Raw genomic sequence first — 21984 nt, forward strand, 5'->3', positions numbered from 1 at the left:
CGGTCGTGCTGATAGCGAAACTGCTTCTTTAGCATCACTTATGATTGAAAAAATTATGAAGTAGTTTATATGGAATTTAATAATCACAGCACCTCAAAACTGAGTGTAACTCCCCTTCAAAAAGAAGAAAAAAAGAAAAAGCGAAATGAGAAATTTTCCCAAATCAGTACGACATCTGGGTTGTTTCGGCATACTGCAGATTTTGCTCTTTCTCTTCTTCACATACTTCATGCTACATACAGAATTTTGGCCAAATCAGTACATACTACTAGTATAGTAGGCATCCCCTGTTCCCCCTGTCCTGGGTTGGATCTTTCTGTTACATTATATTCCATTCTACTCTATTCTATTCTATTCTACTGAACTCTAAAAAACTAAATTAAAAAAGTCCAAAATAACACAGGGAACACACTGGGTTTTGAACGAGACCTGGCAACCCGGACTTGACAGACGTGGTGTTACACATTCTGGTACAGCAGGGGGCGACATGCACCTCTGAGGTTACTGTTCTCTACATCAGTGAGGAGAAGACGTTAGGTTACTGTCAACTCCTTCTACACTCAAGGTAAAATTGATTAAAATGATATCAAAAGAAAAGATAAACTGTGGAAAATTATTCCTGAGTGTGTTTTTGAAAGAGGTGTTTTTGGTGAATTTCTTATTCATTGATCCTTGTCATGCTAACTACCATCAACATAAGCCACACTGTCCTGGTTGAATTTCAAGAAATATTTCCCCCAACAAATGTCTGATTTATACGGAAGAGGTCAGAATTCTGACTTTATTGAAAAGTATTTGTTGACAGGTAATTCTCTTACATCTTAGTTCTGTTTTGTCGTGTTAAAAAGTAATATTATCACATGTTGAGTTATTTGACGGTTTAACAGGAGCGTAGATCTACATGTTTTGTAACAAATCGGGTCAATAGCAACACGCCTTAAAGTGATTGTTGCCACCCCTTAAGATCTATAGATTCCCTCATACACATTCTCTGTTGTAAGAAAGAACAGGTTATGATTCCTAGGGCACGAAAAAGGCAGTCTAAGACATTTTCAGGGATAAGTAGAAACACGACTATTAGCCAGATGCTGAATTGCCTAGTTGGACAAAGATTAACACATTTGATACATTTATACATGTTATTTAAAAAAATAATGATTTGTTCTACAGAATCAATAATAAAGCATTAACTGGACTTCACTGTATTCTGACTGCATTACTGCACTGAACAGCTCCTTGCTAATTTAATTCATGTCCTCAGGTGTGAAGAGAAACGCATAGATCTCTTCTTCAGTAGAGGTGTTGTCCCCATGGCTCACTCTCACCCTCCGGGTAACAGGCATGCATCTGGGCATGAGCTTTCTCATACTCTGAAAAAAAAGAAGGGGACGTTAGCTTTGCTCCAAGGTTTGCTTTTTTTTTTTTTTACTGTAAAACGAAAAAAATTCTCTTTGATCATCAGAAGTGTGAGCGTCGAACTGTGATGCATCAACACAGTGTGAATTATGATGAAGCAGAAAATGAATGCATGGCTTTCTTACTGATCTTACGATTGTGTAAGATGCTTGATTCTGATTGGTCAAAACCCCTTGACAACAGTGATTAACTTTCACTACAGGAGCAACACCAGAGGTAAATTGATCACACGTCATGTCAAATCAATCCGCATAAAAGAGTTTCGGTACATTTGGCTTCTGCTTGTTGACACCATAGACTGTAAGGTGAGGTAAAACTAGAAACTGATTAGTTTCCCTTTGCATCAAAACAATGTGGTTGAAACTTTACATTTGGGTTAGCATGCTTAATCGGCAAGTTACAGACATTTCCATATTGGATCCTGTCCACTAATATTAACGACAGTGGAGCCGGTATAAGTGCACCGTTAATTTACTGGTCGCTACAAAGAAACTTGAACCATGAGCGGTGGTGATGATAGCAGCAGGGTTCAAAGTTGTGACATTTGTTTATTTTTAAAGGTGTGTGAACCGCAGAGCTCAGAGAAGAAAGAGAGCTGAATGAGGACAGTTTCATGTTAAATCCACCGCAACAGGAAGATAAGAATCCATCACCATGGAACAATAACTGACGAGGAATCCCAGAGACTATTTTTTCAAAAACTGTATACATAAATCATTTTTAAACCAATGAGTTCATCTTTTGACTCTCCGCTTCAGGGTCTTGTCCACCCTGTCAAGATTCTATATTCAATAACTACCTGTGTTGCGAGCTTCTTTTCTGCACACTCACTTCTTTGTGTAAAACACAGGTATAATCAGAAAAATTTGCTAAAGGTGGAATTTATTTGTTGCCGGCCTGCAAGTATTTACAAATAGTGCAAAAAAAAATAAATATATATATATATCTAAATACTATTTACAGAAATGTACAAACAAAATTCCAACATGGCACGAGTCCACAATCACTAGAAAATCACCATATGGAAAAACAGTCGTATTAGGAAAACACACGGCTGACGGAGTTACCTTCTTTGTAACACAAGCCAAGGGCCAAAGCTGCCCTCTTTTAAACCTAGTGGCCCCTCCCACTGGGCGTCAATAATTATTTACGTTTAGTGGCCCCTCAATAATTACATACTTTCAACCTAAATTCTCATTTAAGGCATACAAACATTTTCAAACCCAAGCACCTTTTATTATATTTTAATTGAACATAAACCACAATTGTAGGCAATGAATTACCACAACACAAAAAGATTAAAGGTTTTAAAACCATGTGACACCTTTCTCCCGCCACAGTCGCCTTTTTACCGTGCGGAAATGGAACGCTCTGTTTCCTCATTTCAAACCAAACACGAGCGGTCTGTGGCGGAGGTAAGTGGACCCTATAGTGTGTAAATGTATGGGTCGGATAACAGTAGAGCTCCCAGGTGTGCACACCTGTTTACAGAACGGAGAGGGAAAGCGGAATACTGACGATGTTAACAGGGTGGAAAGAGAAACGAACGGATAGGGAAAGTTTGGCGCGTGTGCGTATATGTGTGCGCGCACGCCGTGTGTGTGTATGTGTGTGTGTAAAGCTTTCTTTCCATACGCATACTTCACTGAGTCCTCCTAGGACATTGTCAATTCTAGGAAATACATTTTTTACTTTGGGTTTGACTTGTTGAAGCAGAGGCGGAGCCAGTAGGAGGCATTTACTTTAATTGGTCTCTGAATAGTGAGTAACAAAGTGCTGTTCATATCACAGTTATCAGTTGGCATACACATGTAATGTTAGTGGGGAGGTTATCTGTTATCAAATAAAAGAATGCACAGCTTCCTGCTGGAGCTCCAAATCAAGTTTTGATGATAATGTAAGCATGTGGGAGATTCCATCTTACTGAGTTGGGTATTGATTACTGATATGAAATGTACTGAATGTATTGTATGATGTTGTAGCCTGCATGACGCACTTTTTTGGCAAATTACTTACCATTTTCTTGGAGTCAGCCAATGACTTCTCCAAGTACCTCTTCATCCTCTCCTTCTGTTTCTCTCTCTGCTCCTTCAGCCTGTTCTCACGATGTCTGCAACATGATGATAGATTTGTGTTATGCCTCACACTGTGCACCAGGTCGTGTGTTTTTGTGTATTTGGCTTTGCATTTATTTCCTGATTCCATCAGCGTATCACAGACATGGGGATCCAGACCCCACCGAACCTGAAAAATCTGTGAATTGTCATCCCCCATATTCATATCATTGTAAACATTCAATATTGAATCATGGATCAATATGCACTGGAAAGACTTGTAGATGCAAAACATTGTGTTTCAAAGTTTTTTAAAGATCTGCCCCCCTGTCATACGCCACACAGGGGTTTGGTGCACTGCCCACATGCCCTATACCCCCAAGTGCTCAAGTGCTTGGTACGGGTCTGTGGAGCAGAGTGTGTTGGTGATAATGGCCAACCCTCAGTGAGTAAGAAAGTGCTTTGTGAAAGTTAGAAACAAGAAAGGTTGACAGTTTTATTTACTTCTAACATAACAGACAAAAAATAAATAAATAAATAAATAAAAGTAAAAAAAACAATGGTTTTATTTATAGAGCACTTTTCAAAGGCCAGGTTACAAAGTGCCAAGATCACACAAGGCAAGACAAAGAAATAAAACATATTTTAAAACACACAATTCCCTTAAAGGAACTCTAAAGGAATACAATTATAATAGTTTTGGTGCATTCTGAACTTTATGCGGCAGAAAATGAATGATGTTCATGAGTGAGTGAATGTGGTGATGACTTTAAACCATGTGGTAATGAAGCTGCTTCATACTCTCCAGCTTACCAGCATGTTCCTTTCCACTCATCTGTTCATGCTATTAAAATGTCCAACTACGAGCTGTGAAAACTGTCGACATAGCATCTGACCCTGCTTCACCTGCCATCTTGGATTCGTTCACATTACTCAGCAACTGGTGCGGTGTCCATTTTAAGCCATGCCCAACCTCCTGAGCTCCCCCTCACCAACATTGAAAACTGCACTCTATGAGCTACATGTGTGAATAGGTCACTTTGGAAGAAGGCCATTAAGACATACCTGCTTCTCCGCTCACTGTCTTTGATCTTTCTCATCATCCCTAAACTTTCTTCAGGGATGCTCTCGAGGCTTTTCAGCAGGAAAGATATATGGTTTTCAATATTTGTCAGCTTCTCCAAGGTGCTGAGGTTAGTCATCCTGTCGTCCACACAGCAGTAATGGATCTCTGCTACCTTCTCATCCAGAGTGTCCCACATTATATCCTGTCAGCAAATGAGGGGAGTGTAATCTACAGCCGAGAATGTAATATTCATTTTAATTTTAATATTAAAGATCGTAAGTATACAGTCTGTTTCTAACCTGATCTTCTGTGTTTAATGAGATGTGGAGCTGAACCTTCTGCTTGAGCTTGGCGCCTTTTGCTTTCTCTTTATCGATCATCTGGATCATGTCGTTTATCTGCAGAGTTAGTTGCTCTTCGTCCTTTTCACTTCAGAAAAAAAGATATAGTATTGAAGATGGACGTGAAAAGAGGTTGGAAAAGAAGCAGAGTGTAAAAGCATCTGAAATTATGAGTAAATGTGTTCCAACAAGTGCAGAAAAATGATCTAAAGGAAAGGCTTTTTTTATCAAAGGAAGCAAAAGAAAGATGGTGCCTATACTTTTGATTCTTCACTCTACACTTTGATTATATTATTTGATAGTATTTGTATCAGATTAAAACATTAGTAAAAGACAAAAGGTAAAATAATCTCAAGGTAAAATTCCCATATCCTGCATTCCCGTGAATCACCCACGATGCTTACATCTTCTTCCTGTTTGTCTCCATTGACTGACGGTACTCCTCCAGAGTCTCCACCAACCTTGAAGAGTTCTGAATGAGGGACAAGTTTTGCTCTGTCAGCTCTTTAACCAGGTCAAGCAGCTGCTGGGGATCAGTGAAGTACAGCACTGGATCATTCTGCAGAGGGGATGAGAATAAGGGAGATAGAAAAAGAGATCACAGGGACAAAGATACAAAAAAGAAATGAGATGTGTGGTCAGAGAAACAAACATACGTCATATTCTGAGCTGTCCCTCTCCAGTGTAGAAGGGTTCACTCTGAAAGACCAAATTCAAAGTTAGGGCTGAGGAGAAAAGATCTGCTGACGCATGGAAGTACACTTTTGGTGTTTCTTACAGGGTGTTGCTGTGCGCTGAAGACAGCTGGGTCTCTCTGATGGAGGTCAGCTCACTACCAGGATTGGAAAACTTGCTCTCCAAACCTGTCAATTTCATCATTCATTGAAATCATTCTATTAGCATTACTTTTACCAACTTAAAAGCAGAGATATAGTTAAAAACAACAAAATGCACTTCAGATTTACTGTTCCAACCAGCCGTCTCACCAGGCTCCATTGTCGGCTTGTCCAGAGCGTCTTGGTAAGTCAGGATTTTAACTCTCTTAGTTGTCTGGGCCTGCTGCCACTCTGGAGGAGACAACTTGAACAGAAGCTCTTTGTATCTCTTGTAGTCTATCAGGATCTCTTCGAACTTGATGAGGTCACTATGGATCATGAATAACGGTTTCATCACTCATCCTTCAAACATACTTAACATGCAGATATTGCTAACATGAATAGTTTGGATGATTGAATGAAGCATCTTGGACAAACTACAAAAACTAGACCTCTGCAGACTGAAGATACCCTCAGTTTGCATTTAGGGAGTAGCTTTAATGCACTTGACATACAAATGTATACACCTTTTCTAGTGTGTCTAAGTTAAAGCACCTTGGTTCACACTTCAGTTCCCAACTCAGTCAAGACAGATGTCTAACATGAGTCCGGTCCTACTGGAGGTTTCTGCCTGTTAAAGGAAGTTTGTCCCCACCACTGTAACTTGCTAAATGCTGCAAAGTGCTCTGCTGATGATGAGATCAGACTGAGTCCTGTCTGTAAGATGGGACTGGATCTTATCCTGTCTTGATGTTGGGTCTTTGTCAATAATATAACAGAGTACGGTCTGAATTTCCCCGTTGTGGGACGAATAAAGGAGTATCTTATCTTATCTTATCTTGTAACATTTGTTGTGATTCAGCACTATATAAATAAAGATCGATTGATTGATTCAATGCTAAACTGAAGCATTGTAAAAACGTGAAATATGCAAACAGATACATTGTCAGAGTACCTCATTGTAGACCCTATTTCAGCAGACAGCTTCTTGATCTTCACGTTCTTCTCCTGTTTGGACTTGGCCTCCAGCTCAAAACTGAACAAGAGAGACAAGATTACCAATGTCACAGGCATAACCAAAAGGTTTGGACTTAACAAAGCCGTCAACACTCACTATGCTCTGGCCTCCACTGACTTCTTCTCATTCTCCCTGAGGACCTCTTCGAATTTGAGGTTGTCTTTTTTCAGAATTGTCTCGAGCTCTTTCAGCTGTCGCTCCTCTTTTGCGATGGCCTTGTCCATCCTCGAAATCGCAGACTGTTTTGTCATCAAAGAATACTGAGGAAGGGAGAGGCAGAAGCACAAACTCGGGTGATATCACTTGAAGCAAATGTTCAGACTTCCCTTCACTCCAGTTTAGAGAAAAATTGCTTTTTACAACTTTTCCCTCGTTAAAGTGCTCCACAACACCTGCAAACAGACACGGATCAATGGAAATGGTGGAGCTAGTGGAGACACAGGCAACTCGTAATATATAATTTACCTGCAAAATAGCCTTCTGTCGCTCCATGGAGACAAAATCATGTTTGCTGTCCCTCTTAATGGCTTCTGGAGGAGGAGGGATACAAATACTTTAAAGATTTGGTCATTTTGAAGTTATTGAGGAAAGACGAAGGTGACAGGAAAAATGGAGCAGTGAGAAGATGACATGTAGCAAAGGGTCTCTGCTGCTGTTTTAAGAACTCAGCATTAGCACACTACCAAATGAGCCACAGGAGCACAAACATTTCAGTTAATGACCAGGCGCAAACCACAAAGGTTTTCAAGCACTATCACAAAATGACCATCTGACTCTTTCTCCTCTCACCTTGTTTCATGGTGGCAGTCTTAAGCTCCTGTCTTCCAGTGTCTTGTTTATTGAAAGATGTTCTCGTCTTGATTTCTTTCTCCGTTTCTCCCTCTTCCTTCTTCACGTGTCCGACCAGTCCTGTCTCTGTTTTGTCCCTCGTTCTGGTCATCATCTCATCAGTTTGCAAAGCCAGGAGCTTATTGTCCTGAACACAGAGAACAGTGAATTTTTCTCTATGTGTTATTGTACAGTAAATAAAGTATGTATATATCTCAGACTTTTGAACTCAAATACTTACACTAACCTCTTTTTGATTCACTCTTTTATTCATACTCAGTTGAAAAATGCTTCACTGTCAGGCACTTTGAAAGAGTTCTGTTGAGTATCCCTCCTTGTCCTCTTCCTCGTGCCTACACATGAGGCAACAAGAAAATGTCAAGTCAACATTGTATCGTTTTCCACAATTTCTGTGACTTTGAAAATTGTATCGTCTTATGTGATCTAGCAGTGCTATTTGTCTCTAAAACAACAAAAATACAGAACAATCTCTGGTATTTCTGTAATATGACATAATGATTACATTTTAAGAGTAATTTAATTTAATAAGACATTCAACTTGTTAGTTTTACCATTATTGCTCATTAAAATGGTTTTCTTAATAAAAACTATTTGATTTTCTTAATTCACTTAATCACTAGATCACTTAATTTGACTAAAATTAGTCTTAAAAGGGAATGGGGTGGGGGTGAGGCCATCATTAACATAGTAACGAGTAACAGTAAAATGCTGAATAGGCATATAACTCTATCTGTTAAACTAGCGTAATAAACTTGCAAGCTCCTATGACACAGTCTAATAACCTCACCTCAACCCCTCTGGTTGAATGATCCTGGCTGTCCAAATTCTAACATTAACAGCTCTTTAAGGCTCCTTATCTTTGCAACAAATGCTGTGGTTAGTTAAACTCTGATTTAAAGACAAATTTCAACAGAGCACATCTTATTTGGTTTACAAACTCTAAAATGTGATCATCAAGCTGTGTGTCTCATTAGGTTGTATTTATAAAGAGGATTAGAGGCACAACTACACAGGTTGATGGAATGTTGCAACAAGTTACATGATTTAATCATGAATACATGATTTAAAAAGCTCTGTAACTCTCTCCCAACTGACCTCCGTAATACTAACTCACTCCCACATTTAAAATCCAAACTCAAAACTCATCTGTTTAGACTGGCTTACTCCATCTGACCACAACTCCATTTTCCTCTCTTTTTAAATTGTATTGTATTATTGTTTGTTAAACCGTTTGTTTTAATGATGTAGAGTGACCTTGAGTGTCAAGAAAGGCGCCTACAAATAAAATGCATTGTTATTATTGTTATTATTATTATTATTATTATTATTATTATTATTATTATTATTATTATCATTATTATTATTATTAACACCTGTATAGAGCAATCATAATAACCCCAGTTTTGTTATATTTTTATCTGAGTTCATATGTTTCTCAAATGGTATAGAGTATACAACTTTTTAACAAATAACCAAAAATGTATTGACACTCAAAACATGGAGGTTGTGGTTTTTAGTTTCGGACTCCGGGGTAAAAGTTAATTCAGCCGTATGAGCACAGCGGTACCTGAAGGCACCATGGTGCACAGTGAACAGACATGATGACTCTAGCCGGGACAATCAGCTTATTTTATGTTATGCTATATTGTTTCTTCTTTATAAATAGCATAGTTACACGTTTTATCCAGGAAGTAGGATAAACTGTTAACTTACTATCTTCAGGTTGGCTTCATGCCAAGCACACTGGATCTACACATCATTTGTGCAGCATTCATGTTAAGTGTATTTCTTCTATTTGCTTCTAATGCTAAAATAGACTTCACCTACCGTCTGATAATGTTGTTTTAGGTCTACACCATAGACTGGTCTACACAGGACGACGACGGACTTATTCAACCGGAGCAGGTCTGCGTTAGCGTCCTGTTGTCTTGGCAATGTTGCCTTCAGGGACTCCTCGAAGCGTTCTGTATTTGAATTTCGTAGTTTGTATAAATTGCATAGGTGTGCTATCTAAGATGATGATTACGATTATTATTATTATTTTGATGATAATTATTATTATTTTGATTATAATTATTATTTTAATATTATTAAATGTCTTTAAAGTCAGTGTAAACTGAATGTAGATTACAGGACCCACATTTATACTGCACTTTATTGACTCCATTTGAAGGCACAGTAATACACAAGGCACCTTTTCTTCAAGCTTAGACAATATTTGTGAGTATGCGAAAACAAATGTAAGTGTGTAAATAACTGAGAAATGCATATGACACATAGAGAAGCAGACTTACATCCTCAAATGTTGGCAAAGTTAAATATTCATACTCATTACCATACGGCTTTCTGAAATCACTCTTTATAACTCAATATAAAAAGCTTTAAATGATGTATTCACACATAAAGTTTGGTTCCATTAAGAACTTAACCACTGAAACCATAATATGAAGGGACAAACAAAAAGGTAACACCACTAAACACAGGGAAATCAAATCCTCACTGCCCTCAGCCCTGTTATCCTGATGAAGATTGTCCTCTAGTGGTTGAAATATAACATTAACCATCAAAGGAGGAGTTCAATTGGCTGCAACGAAGCACTGCTATCTACAAGGGAATGAAAACTACCCTTCATTTACCCTTATTTCAAAAACATGTCATGTGTTAAGAGCCAAGGATACCACAGGTTTTGTTTACGGCATAACGACAGCATTATTTAGTTCCATGTTCCAATCATAAAGACGTTGAAGAACGCAGACTTTTTCCAATATTGATTTGACTGTAACAATATAAGTATGAAAAGGATCAGAAACAGGGACAGTTTTTGAGTGAAGCTTGAGATTGTAGGAAGGAGACTTTCACAGCAGCTTCATGTATTCACCTCATCTTCTGGGTGGGGAGCACCTTTTTTTCCTCTCTTGATGTTTCTAACAGCTGGATAATATGTCTGCTGCAGGCTGTTGCTAAAATGCCTGGAGGGTGCTGCAACAGTCTGCTTGAAGTTTTTTTAATCACAACACAAGCTCTAGTTCAAAGAAACTTTTATTAAAGGATACTGCAAGTTTTGTAGGTTTTTTTAGGATTTCACAGTTATCTCTGTAGGATATGTATAATTGCTCTTTTTCATGTAAGTCAATGGAAAAAAACTATTGACTTTTAATAGTGTCATTACATTTCTATTGAGTAATACTAGACCATTGAACATCTAGTTGGTGTGCACATTAAAAAATAAACACAACCCCAATTCCATAAGAGTTGGGAAGCTGTGTAATATGTTGCTAAAATCAGAATCTGATGATTTGTAAATAATTAAAATCCTCTACATTGCATCGAAATTAATGCATATCAAATATTGAAACAAAAACATTTTCTTGTTTTATGAAACATATATGCTCATTTCAAATGTAATGCCAGCAGCAAATTGCAAAGCAGTGGAGACAGGGCATGTTTATCATTGTGTTGCATCACCAATTAGCACTCATGCATCCCCATACCATCACATGTGCTAGCTTTTGAACTGTGTGATAACAAGCCTGGCGGCCCATGAAGAATGTCTAATTTTGATTAATCCAACCACAGGACAGTTTTACACTTTGTATCAGCTCACCTTAAGCAGGCTCAGGCCTAGAGAAATAACTGGTGATTCTGAATCATGTTTTTATATGGTTCTCTCTTTGCATGGTATAATTTCAACCTGCATTTCTGGATGCAGTGACAACCTGTGTTCACAGACAATTGTTTTGCATGTGAATTTGAGCCCATGCAGTGACATCCACTCAAGAGTCATGTCTTTTTTTATGCAGTGGAGTGCATGTTGTCAATTACTTCTTCATAATAAACCACTGGGACTTTTGTTTGTGACATCTTAAGACATTTGTCCCCCCACTTACGTCTTTACTTACATTTAAGTCCCTCCCTCCAGAGATGCCTGTAAAGATGGATAGATAAAAAGAGGGGGAGAAGGAACAAGGACAAATATTTTAACAGACATGAGATGTCCTTTCCTCCAGAGCGTCCCGTGAAGTGATGTCCGTATGTGATGATGTCATCGCATGTCACACACCTGCAAATGAAGGACAAGCTGCAGTCTGTTTGTGTCCTGCTGAGAAGCATACGGACTATGATAAAGGGTGTTCTTCTTGACAGACTCCTGATCTCCTCATGATGAAAATTAAACAGGAAAAATAACTGATCATGATGAGTAGTTGTTTTTGTCAGATAGTAAGTCAGAAAACAATATATGACTATTGAGTGTTTCTCTGTTACATTGATTATACAGCGGCCCAACTCTTATGGATCTGAGGTTGTAAAATCAGATCGGCTTTATTAAGTATCAAAATGGTTTCTGACTACAATGGGTCCATAAGCCTCTCTTCTTTGTATGGTGAACTGAAAACATTTCTCTTTGACTATCTACAATAGAATTTAAAATCCTTCTTCTGACCTTCAAAGCTCTTAATGGTTGGGCACATTCATATCTTAAGGAGCTCATAGTGCCCTATTACCCTTCTAGAACGCTATGCTCCCAACATGCAGGCCTGCTTGTCGTACCTGAAGTCTCTAAAAGTAGTATGGGAGGTAGAACCTTCAGTTATAGGGTTGTGATTAGGGTTAGGGTTGTGATTAGGGTTAGGGATAGGGTTAAGATTATGATTAGGGTTAAGGTTATGATCAGGTTTAGGGTCAGGGTTGTGAGTAGGGATAGGGTTGTGATTAAGGTTAGGGTTGTGATTAGGTTTAGGGTCAGGGTTATGATTAGGGTAAGGGTTGTGATTAAGGTTAGGGTTGTGATTAGGGTTAGGGTTAGGATTAGGGTTAGGGTTAGGGTTAGGGTTAGGATTAGGGTTAGGGTTAGGGTTAGGATTATGGTTAGGGTTAGGATTAGGGTTAGGGTTAGGATTAGGGTTAGGGTTAGGATTAAGGTTAGGATTAGGGTTAGGGTTAGGGTTAGGGTTAGCATTAGGGTTAGGATTGTGATTAGGGTTAGGGTTAGGATTAGGGTTAGGATTGTGATTAGGGTTAGGGTTAGGATAAGGATTGTGATTAAGGTTAGGGTTGTGATTAGGTTTAGGGTCAGGGTTATGATTAGGGTAAGGGTTGTGATTAAGGTTAGGGTTGTGATTAGGGTTAGGGTTAGGATTAGGGTTAGGGTTAGGATTAGGGTTAGGGTTAGGGTTAGGATTATGATTAGGGTTAGGATTAGGGTTAGGATTAAGATTATGATTAGGGTTAGGATTAGGGTTAGGATTAGGGTTAGGGTAAGGGTTAGCCTTAAGGTCAGGATTAGGGTTAGGGTTAGGATTAAGGTTAGGATTAGTGTTAGGATTGTGATTAGGGTTAGGATTAGGGTTAGGATTAGGGTTAGGATTAGCATTAGGGTTAGGGTTAGGATTGTGATTAGGGTTAGGATTAGGGTTAGGGTTAGGGTTAGGCTTAGGATTAGGGTTAGGGTTAGGGTTAGGATTAGGGTTAGGGTTAGGATTAGGGTTAGGGTTAGGATTAAGGTTAGGGTTAGGATTAGGGTTAGGGTTAGGATTAGGGTTAGGGTTAGGGTTAGGATTAAGGTTAGGATTAGGGTTAGGGTTAGGATTGTGATTAGGGTTAGGGTTAGGGTTAGGATTAGGGTTAGGATTAAGGTTAGGATTAGGGTTAGGGTTAGGATTGTGATTAGGGTTAGGGTTAGGATTAGGGTTAGGATTAAGGTTAGGATTAGGGTTAGGGTTAGGGTTAGGATTGTGATTAGGGTTAGGATTAGGGTTAGGGTTAGGATTAAGGTTAGGGTTAGGGTTAGGGTTAGGATTAGGGTTAGGGTTAGGATTAAGGTTAGAATTAGGGTTAGGATTAGGGTTAGGGTTAGGGTTAGGATTAGGGTTAGGGTTAGGGTTAGGATTGTGATTAGGGTTAGGGTTAGGATTAGGATTAGGATTAGGGTTAGGTTTAGAACCAGAACTAAACTTCAGCATACAGAACCAGAACCAAACTCATGCAAACAGAACCAGAATCAAACTCAACCAGAACTGAACTAGAACCGAACCAGACCCGAACTAGAACCCTACCAGAACCATACCACAACTGAACCAGAACCGTACCACAACTGAACCACAACCGAACCGGAACCGCACCAAAACCGTACCAGAACCGAACCAGAACCGAAGCAGACTTGATCCAAACCAGAACCGAACCAGACCCGAACCAGAACCGAACCAGAACTGTACCAGAACTGAACCAGTACCGGAACCGAACCGAACCAGAACCATACCAGAACTGAAACAGAACCAAACCAGAACCAAACCGGAACCGTACCAGAACCGAACCAGAACTGAACCAGAAATGAACCAGAACTGAACCAGAACCATACCAGAAACGAACCAGAACTGTACCAGAATTGAACCAGAACCGGAACCGAACCGAACCAGAACCATACCAGAACCGGAACCGAACCAGAACCGAACCAGAACCGAACCAGAACCATACCAAAACCGAACCAGACTTGAACCGGAAGCGAACCAGAACAGAAACGAACCAGAACCATATCAGAACAGAAGCAGAACCAAAACCAGAACCAAACTCAAGCAAACAGAACCAGAACCAACTCAGGTAAACAGAACCAAAACCAAACTGGAGCAAACTTTATTAACATCCGCATTGAGAAAAATCAGATGCCTCAGCTTGGATGGGCTGATCCGATTTCTCCTCTCAGTGAGTATTTGCCCGGTCTTCAAGAAGACTCTCTCTGAAGGAACAGATGAAGCCAGGATACACAGCCTCCCCTCCATCACCTGTATCCTATATCCTCACATGTGATTGGCCGCATGGCCGCCATTCTGACCAATCAAAACAAAGTTCTGCTGTGAGCAGAGCTGGGGCTGAGCACTGTGGGAGCTAAGCAGCGAAAGAAAAAAACGTCTCTCTCTTGATGCGAGCCGGCTCTTCTGATTCACTATAAAGCATCGGCTCTCAGAGCCGCAGCCTTTGATAATGACACATCACTAATGTGCTTCATCTGTGTTACAATTATGAGGGGGCCATGGCCAATTTTCTCACCTGTAAGGGATCCCTGGCTCCAAAAACTTTGACAACCCCTGCTCTAGCTAGTAGGAGTGCAAACTCCCGATAGTGAAAACAAACGGAACGAAAAGAGCAACACAGCTGCACAGAAACTCCACGTTGTAGACATTTCTGATCATAATAGACATCGCCATGCAGGAAGACAGTTTACATTTTTCTAAATCTCTGAGAGATCTTCAAATACAGAGTGCGTCTTTACACCGGTGCGTTTTTTTCAGAGTTTACGGTAACTCAAATAAAAAAACGTGACATTTGCTATGTTTTATATCGACCACTAAGCAGGATGAATATCATGATTAAGCAGGGATATTTTGAGTTTGAGTTGAGTTGAGAAACATTTGTGGCCAATTTTGTCATTCAGATCTATATAGGTCATTATTGCACTGATCCTCTGATCATTATTATTATTTAATTATTTCAGTAAGGCAGCTTCCTGATTCCTTTGCTGGCTCTTTTGTTTTTTTCTTAGCTCATTTTATATTTTTTGAGAAAAGAGAAAGCTGAGATGAGAGTTGTAAGAGATGATTTCATTGATAGCCATAGACTACATGTCTTTCAATGTAGACTTCCACTGAGAGGAACATATTAGACTATTTAGGAACTAAATTAGGAACTAAATTTAGACGGTCATACCAGCTTGATCATCAATGAAAATGTCCAGGAAATGTCCTGGAAAATGATCTCTGGAAAAGAGTGGGAACCCTGGATCGAGTCCTGTCAATAAGAGGGGACCAGATCTTATCCTGTCTTGGTGTTGGGTCTTTGTTAATAATTGAACAGGTGCACCTGCTCTGTTTGTTAAAGCATCTTTAGATGATGTTTGTTGTGATTTGGTGCTATATAAATAAAGGTTAATTAATTGATTGATTGATTGATTGATTGATTGATTGAATAATCGATTGACTGAACTTGGGCTCAGGCTTACCATGGACCAGCCTTTAGTTATGCTTTAAAAGGTTTAGACTACCAGGAGGACATGTTTCACCAACTCTTGTTTCCTACTGTCTCTGTACACGTCTCCCATTAATGCATATTCATGTCAACAAGGTTCATGTCTATCTGGCAGGTTTTTGGCTCCCTTGCCTTTCAGCTCTCTGTGGACTGTTGCTGCAGACTGCCTGCTGCTGTGTCTGCCTAGCTGTTTGATTATAAGTCAGTTTGTTTCTGTCTGTCTCTCTGTTTCCACGTCTCCCTCTGTCCTACTTTCTCGGCCCATCTGGCTGTTAATCAGTGAGTTTGACCCTGCTCAGGGCCTCTGTTCAAAAGAAGTTTTTCCTTACCTGGACAAGAGCTGGATTTGTATTTGTTTCCTTATTGATGTTAACTTAAAAAGGTATTGTAATGTTAAATATCACTGTGAGCAGAGCTGGGACAGAAAGCTGCTCTGGCACCAGCAACGCCGACACATGCTTGTTGACTACAAAGAACAAGGAAAACTTTGTTAAAACGTTGTTACTTTAGGGGAGCAAATGTTCAAAAAACATTCTGTGTAAATTTAAATAACACTTGCAACGCAATTAAAGTCCCTTTCCTCCATCTTGGCCTCTCTTCTACCTTGCTCCTTGTACTGCACACTCTTCACACAGAAAACTAGGTTATTATTGCATTTTTTTCTGCTGCAGGGCTTATAGCTTACAAAGCAGAGGAACCAGATTCAAGGTGTCTTGGGACAAACTGTATGAAAGACAGTCACACACCCAGAATCACCACAATAGATTAAATAACATGATTCAAATTTAAAATCAAATACAGTTAAAATCTTTATTGTTTCATAAAGAGGGTGAGACTAAATGTTACAATTGTTTTTACATCATGTGATATAAACTAAAACAGAACAGACTAACTGAGAAGGTCAGTGTGGCATAATAAGGCCAGTGTGACTTTTTCATAGAGCTGCTCCTCTGAAATTTGAAGCCATTTCACTGCTCTATTATTACTTCCTTTTTTGTACAGTTTTTCAAAAGTGCTTTCATTATAAGGACAGATTGTAACCAAATAAAAAAGTCGCAAAAAAAATACAAACTTCAAAGTCAGCCAGACCCCTGGAAAAGTATGCATGTTACTCATCCCCCAAAGAGCCGCCTTGCTCTCGTGTATTGTGGGAGGACTTGCATGGGAGGCTGTGCACAGGATTAGGAACTGTGCTCTCACAATACTGTACATAACTTTGGCCCACATAGGAGTATGTTTCCTCCTCACCTCTTTTCATCAAGTAGCCTGCCTCTGTTTTCACACCAGTGTGTGTGTGTGTGTGTGTGTGGCCCTGTGATTGGTTGGCGACCCATCCAAGGGAGTACCCTGCCTTTGCCCAATGTCAGCTGGTCAAGATAATGGATGGATATACTGTATGTGTTTGTGTGCGTGTGTGTGTGTGTGTACAACATGCCACTGCTCACGTCAACTTGCTAGATGCAAATGTAACCTACAAGTGAAGGCAGTATCCCAACATCGCCCCCTGAGTTAACAGTAGATGAGAACAACCAGGGGGCTACTGAATATATGTTTGCCTGAGATTCTTCTTTCACAGTGCCCAAGGAGTTACACTTCAATGATTTGAATGTGCCTGTACTCCAGGCAGCACTAGCACTCTTGCCTCCTTGCACGCACGCACCCACGCACGCACGCGCGCACGCGCGCGCACACACACACACACACACACACACACACACACGCACGCACGCACGCACACGCGCACGCACACACACACACATTGGTGAGAGGCGCACTCACTCTGGTTACTTACTCACTGAGGCTGTTTCCGAAACCGCCTACTATACTAGCAGTACGTACCAGTCTGCCTCGCGTACTGTTTCCCCTAATGCACAGCGCTCGTTCCGCTTTCTCTTTTTCCTTCTTTTTTGACGCGAGGAAATCTGTTTCTGGGTGCTGTGAAAGTTATTGAATTCCACATAAACCACTTACTAACTTTTTGAATCATAAGTGATGCTAAAGAGGCAGTTTCTCTATCAGCTTCGCCGTTTTTTAATTCCGCTTTCAGAAAACGGAAATCTAGTGACGTCTGGCTCAGCGTACTGCAACACAGATCGAACAGAACAGTCATACTACATACTAAATTCAAACGCAGTATGTAGTATGCAATACCTACTGCCTACTATATTTGTAAGTAGTATGTAGCAGGCCGTTTCGGAAAAAGCCTGAGTTTGGTGGGGGAATCATCCCAGAGCAGAGTCAGGTTTGTGTGTGTGTGTGTGTGTGTATGTGTGTGTGTGTGTGTGTGTGTGTGTGTGTGTGTGTGTGTGTGTGTGTGTGTGTGTGTGTGTGTGTGTGCGCTTGCGTGTGTGTGTGTAGCTTAAACATGACTGGGCCAAAAAGAACTTGGCAGCAAGTAAAAGTCAAATACAAGAACATCTTGCAGAATGGTAAGTGCCCCCCTGACTAATACTTACACAAGTGTACATTGTACCCAGAAGGTGCCTGCTCACACAAATTATGTACTGTTTTAGCCGTCAAAAAGAGAGGCCAAATACAAAGTACGGGTGGTGGGTCACCTCCCACCGCCCTCACCCCAGCCGAAGACATGGCCTTATCACAAAATAAAGGCAGGCCAGTTTTGGAGGGGATCCTTGGGGGAACAGAAACAAATGCATGTCCCTCGCAAGAGGCTAACCGCTTCATACAAGGTACCTTCTTCCATCTTTACATGTGATGTAAGCACATTCATATCTAATCCATTTGGACTATCTGACTTTGGTTTGCCTTGCAGTTTCTGGCAGCACCATCTCCTTGCTGGAGCCACCAATGCCAGATGATGATGATGATGATGATGATGATGATCCAGTGAGTACACTGTAGGCCTGGCATGTTGCGTCTACTAGATTCAATATTAATTCCATTAAATGTGATAGGGTGAAGGCACTAGTTCTGCAACAGCAGCACAAGCTCCAGCAAGAGAAGATGACAATGACAATGAAACCATCTCCTTGGAGGTATCATGTCAATCTTGTGAAAGTACTATTCAGTCTACAATAGTAAGGAGTCATCATTTGGTGCCCACACAAAATTTAACTTCTTAACAGGATCCAGATGAGTTCCAAGGGCAAACCCAGCCTCGCAACATAGTGAGTATTTTGTGCAAAATTTCTGCTGTACTAATTGTCATGTGTTTACAGAATTCACAAAGAATAAGGCAGCTGTATGGCCAACATCTGCAGCGCCATATTGAGCTGTCCAACATTGAAATTCAATATAAAAAAAAACAAATGGAAGACCTTGCTTTGGAGGCCCAAATAAAAAGAAGAAAATTAAAGAAATTGGACCTCCAAATCCAGAAACTTGAGAGGGAGGTGAGTAATGCCTTCAATGCACACTGTATGCTGACTGTAACGCCAATGTGTTAATTATCATTCTCCTTTCCTACCCTAGCTCCAAGAAGAGGACACATTTTAACAATTAAAAGTTCAAATGGAATTCTGGTGGTGTCCTTTTTTAATATATGTACAGTTGAGGCTACTATAGCTGTGTTAGATGTTGAATCACTGGCTGTTTTATAAAGGCTAGTAGAAAGCCACTAAATGTACCCTGAAATGCAATTTCCCAGACATATCCAAACACTTTATGGCAAAAAAGCGAGTAGATGGAACAGTTTTGACTAGTCTTTAAGGTAGTGGGTATCATGATAACTAAAACATTTGCAGCTTGTGAGGTGTGAGGGTGTAAAGGTGTTCCTCGTAAAGCCAAGTGGGCCAATAGCCTACATGAAGGCCCGAAATGGTGCGTTCCTTCCTGCTCTAACAATGGCGTGCCCATTTCTTCCTGAGATAGAAGATGAAGAGGCACTTGTCCTCAGAAGAGCTTTCAGATGAGAGAGGGTCTTCAGGGACCGTTTGGACCCGCTAGCCTTCCCTGATGACCACCTGTATGAGCGCTACAGATTCTCTGCAGGTGGCATCAGTTACCTGTGCAGGCTGTTGAACCCCAAACTCAAACGCCACACAGCACGAAGCCGGGCTCTGAGTGTAGAGCAAATGGTCTGTGTGGCCTTGCGTTTCTTTGCGAGTGGGGGTTTCCTGTATTCTATTGGCGATGCCGAAAGGCTACACAAGGCCACAATTTGCTGTGTCGTTAGGGATGTGTGTCTGGCCATTAAATCCCTGGCAGATGTGTTCATCACATTCCCTGGACACGAAAGACTCCAGCACATCAAAGAGGGGTTTTATAGAATTGCAGGTGAGAGAAACTACAAATCACAGGACAACTGTTAACAGTCATATTGAAATACTTGTTGCATTGTGTTAGAGGTTTCCCCAATGTCATTGGTGTATTGGACTGCACTCGCATTCGTATCAAAGCCCCTTCAGGTGCACATGAGGCAGATTTTGTGAACAGGAAGTCCTTTCACAGCATTAATGTTCAGGTGAATGTTTCTTTTTAATATGGTCAATTAATTGACACTGTACATTGCTTGGGATGTGTGTTGATTGGTTTAATAGTCTTCATCTTACAATTTCAGATGGTCTTCAATGCAGACTATGTGATTTCAAATGTTGTGGCAAAGTGGCCCGGCTCAGTCCATGACTCCAGGATCTTTAGGACCTCTGGAATATACCAGCGCCTCTCACAAGGTGAGTCACACAACCTCTATTAATAACCACTTTTTACATCATAGCTGTATCAAGAATGTCACTGTATTTCTGAGGTTCTGATAGTAAGATTTTGTATCAACAGGTGATTTCTCTGGTGTGTTGCTGGGGGACAGGGGGTATGCCTGCCAGTCTTTCCTCCTGACTCCATACTCAGACCCCCAGGAAGCACAGCAGGCCTACAAATATTGCCCATGCCAGGACAAGGGCCAGGATTGAGATGACCTTTGGCCTCCTGAAGGCACGCTTTCATTGCCTTCACAAATTAAGAGTCAGCCCTTTGAGGGCATGTGACATCACTGTAGCCTGTGCTGTCCTCCACAACGTGGCCTGCCTGAGGAAGGAGAGGGCCCCCAGAGTGCCGTCACACCTGGACTGGGACAATCCTGCCATGTTCCCTGATGACGACAGTGGTCGGCTGGTCAGGGACCAATATGTGTTGAATTACTTTAGCTAACATGCTTTAAATTTCAGTTATATATGGCCTGCAGTGGCAGAGACATATATATATTCAAATTTGAATTAATTTGACCTCTTATAATTGCACTGTATATTGTGTATACAAGCTTGTAGGGAGGCTACTGCGTGCATTAATTTGTCTGTTAATTTGTTGTGTATGGATTTGGCCTGCATTTATTTCAGTGTGCAGACATTATATACAGACTGATTGTGTATGCATTATTTTGTTGTATGCTTTTGATTCCATGCTTTCTATCTTGTAGAGTCACTGTGTGGCTTCAGTTTTGAAAGGAGCTGATGGTTTACCTGCTTTTATACATCCTTATTCAATAAAGGAAGATCATGTCACTCTCTGTGTATTTATATGGGATGTGTATTTTATATATCGCGTGTGGGGAAACTAAATTATCTAATTGCAATTTGCAACATCTAAAATCATCATTTATCTACAATGATTAAAAATCAATGATCGCAAATGTTTAAATAATGACTGTGGGTCTAGTTGAATGTGATAATGTGTAGTGGACAGCAGAATAACTATTAGTTTCCGTTTGTGGTGACTGCTGACTGAGATAAGGGATGAGATTAAATAGATCCTGGAACTTAGCCTGGTCTGGAGCAGGCAAGCTCCAAAGACTAAATCTCCATGGTAACTAATGTCATAAAATATCCTGCTTCCTCCTATCCTACTTTCATGCAACCTGATCACGGATAAGTTGAGCCAGGATAAGCAACATATCCCGGCTTAATCCCTTATCCTAGTTTCATGCAACAGGCCCCAGGTGTCAGTAACGTATAAACATATTACAAAATGTAAAGAAATTTGTGTTTGGCAGATAATTTCTTTGTTGTAACAATACTTCTTGGCAATCAATCTCATACTTTTGGAAAGCCTGTTTATTTCCCTTTTAAATGGTGCCATATTTGTAAGTAACATTGATTTGTGGGATGAGCAGCAGAGCTGAGTATATGGGTTGCACCCATGAAAAAGTGCCAAATCTTCTCTGCCAGTGCCCAACAGCTTGTTCTACTGTTGCTATTGACTCTTATTTTGAGATCCTGGTACCCACAGGTGCTGACAATCAGGTGCCTGATTGGCAGCACCTGTGAGGATGGGCCCTGCTACAATGGTCAGTAGGTTTCTGCTCCAAGAATAGGCACGCCACAGTTGACTGATCTGGATAGGGCCCGTGTGATCGGGCAACTTCAAGCTGGTGTTCCGCAAAACTGAGTTGCAGCATTATTTGGAGTGAGCCGTAGTACCATCTCCAAAAGTGATGGCCAAGTTCCATATAGTGGGG

At 40.5% G+C, this 21984-nt stretch overlaps 1 protein-coding gene and 1 long non-coding RNA gene across 3 annotated transcripts; one reads left to right on the top strand and one right to left on the bottom strand.

Moving 5' to 3' along the window:
• Window positions 1–747: 747 nt before the first annotated feature.
• On the bottom strand, window positions 748–9501 carry cfap100 (cilia and flagella associated protein 100). 2 transcript variants are annotated; one of them, XM_034690169.1, is made up of 14 exons: window positions 9387–9501; window positions 7786–7891; window positions 7500–7686; window positions 7176–7240; window positions 6807–6970; window positions 6648–6728; window positions 5864–6021; window positions 5656–5740; window positions 5534–5576; window positions 5282–5436; window positions 4836–4965; window positions 4536–4738; window positions 3433–3526; window positions 748–1370 (listed from the first exon to the last, which is right to left on the bottom strand). In XM_034690169.1, exons 2-14 carry the CDS (start codon window positions 7810–7812, stop codon window positions 1245–1247), a joined length of 1518 nt encoding a protein of 505 aa, XP_034546060.1. In that variant the 5' UTR covers window positions 7813–7891; window positions 9387–9501; the 3' UTR covers window positions 748–1244. The 2 variants fall into 2 exon arrangements, with proteins under 2 accessions (XP_034546060.1, XP_034546059.1); XM_034690168.1 differs by having other exon boundaries at window positions 7780–7891.
• An 8438-nt stretch (window positions 9502–17939) lies between these two features.
• Window positions 17940–20989, top strand: LOC117817462. Its single transcript, XR_004632149.1, has 6 exons — window positions 17940–18265; window positions 18349–18422; window positions 18755–18928; window positions 19008–19998; window positions 20095–20206; window positions 20310–20989. It is a non-coding gene; the product is annotated as an uncharacterized LOC117817462 (long non-coding RNA).
• The last annotated feature ends 995 nt before the right edge of the window (window positions 20990–21984 follow it).

This window comes from Notolabrus celidotus, chromosome 8 (genome assembly GCF_009762535.1).
Source record: "Notolabrus celidotus isolate fNotCel1 chromosome 8, fNotCel1.pri, whole genome shotgun sequence".
NCBI classification, from domain to species: domain Eukaryota; kingdom Metazoa; phylum Chordata; class Actinopteri; order Labriformes; family Labridae; genus Notolabrus; species Notolabrus celidotus.

Bases quoted from the DNA above. Each gene is read 5' to 3' on its own strand.
- cfap100 (XM_034690168.1), bottom strand. From the start codon at position 7,812: ATGAATAAAAGAGTGAATCAAAAAGAGGTTAGT. The intron at 5,741-5,863 runs GTGAGACGGCTG...TGAAATTGACAG, and splicing joins CAAGCCGACAATGGAGCCTG to GTTTGGAGAGCAAGTTTTCC. The intron at 1,371-3,432 runs GTAAGTAATTTG...CTTTTTTTTCAG, and splicing joins TGGCTGACTCCAAGAAAATG to AGTATGAGAAAGCTCATGCC.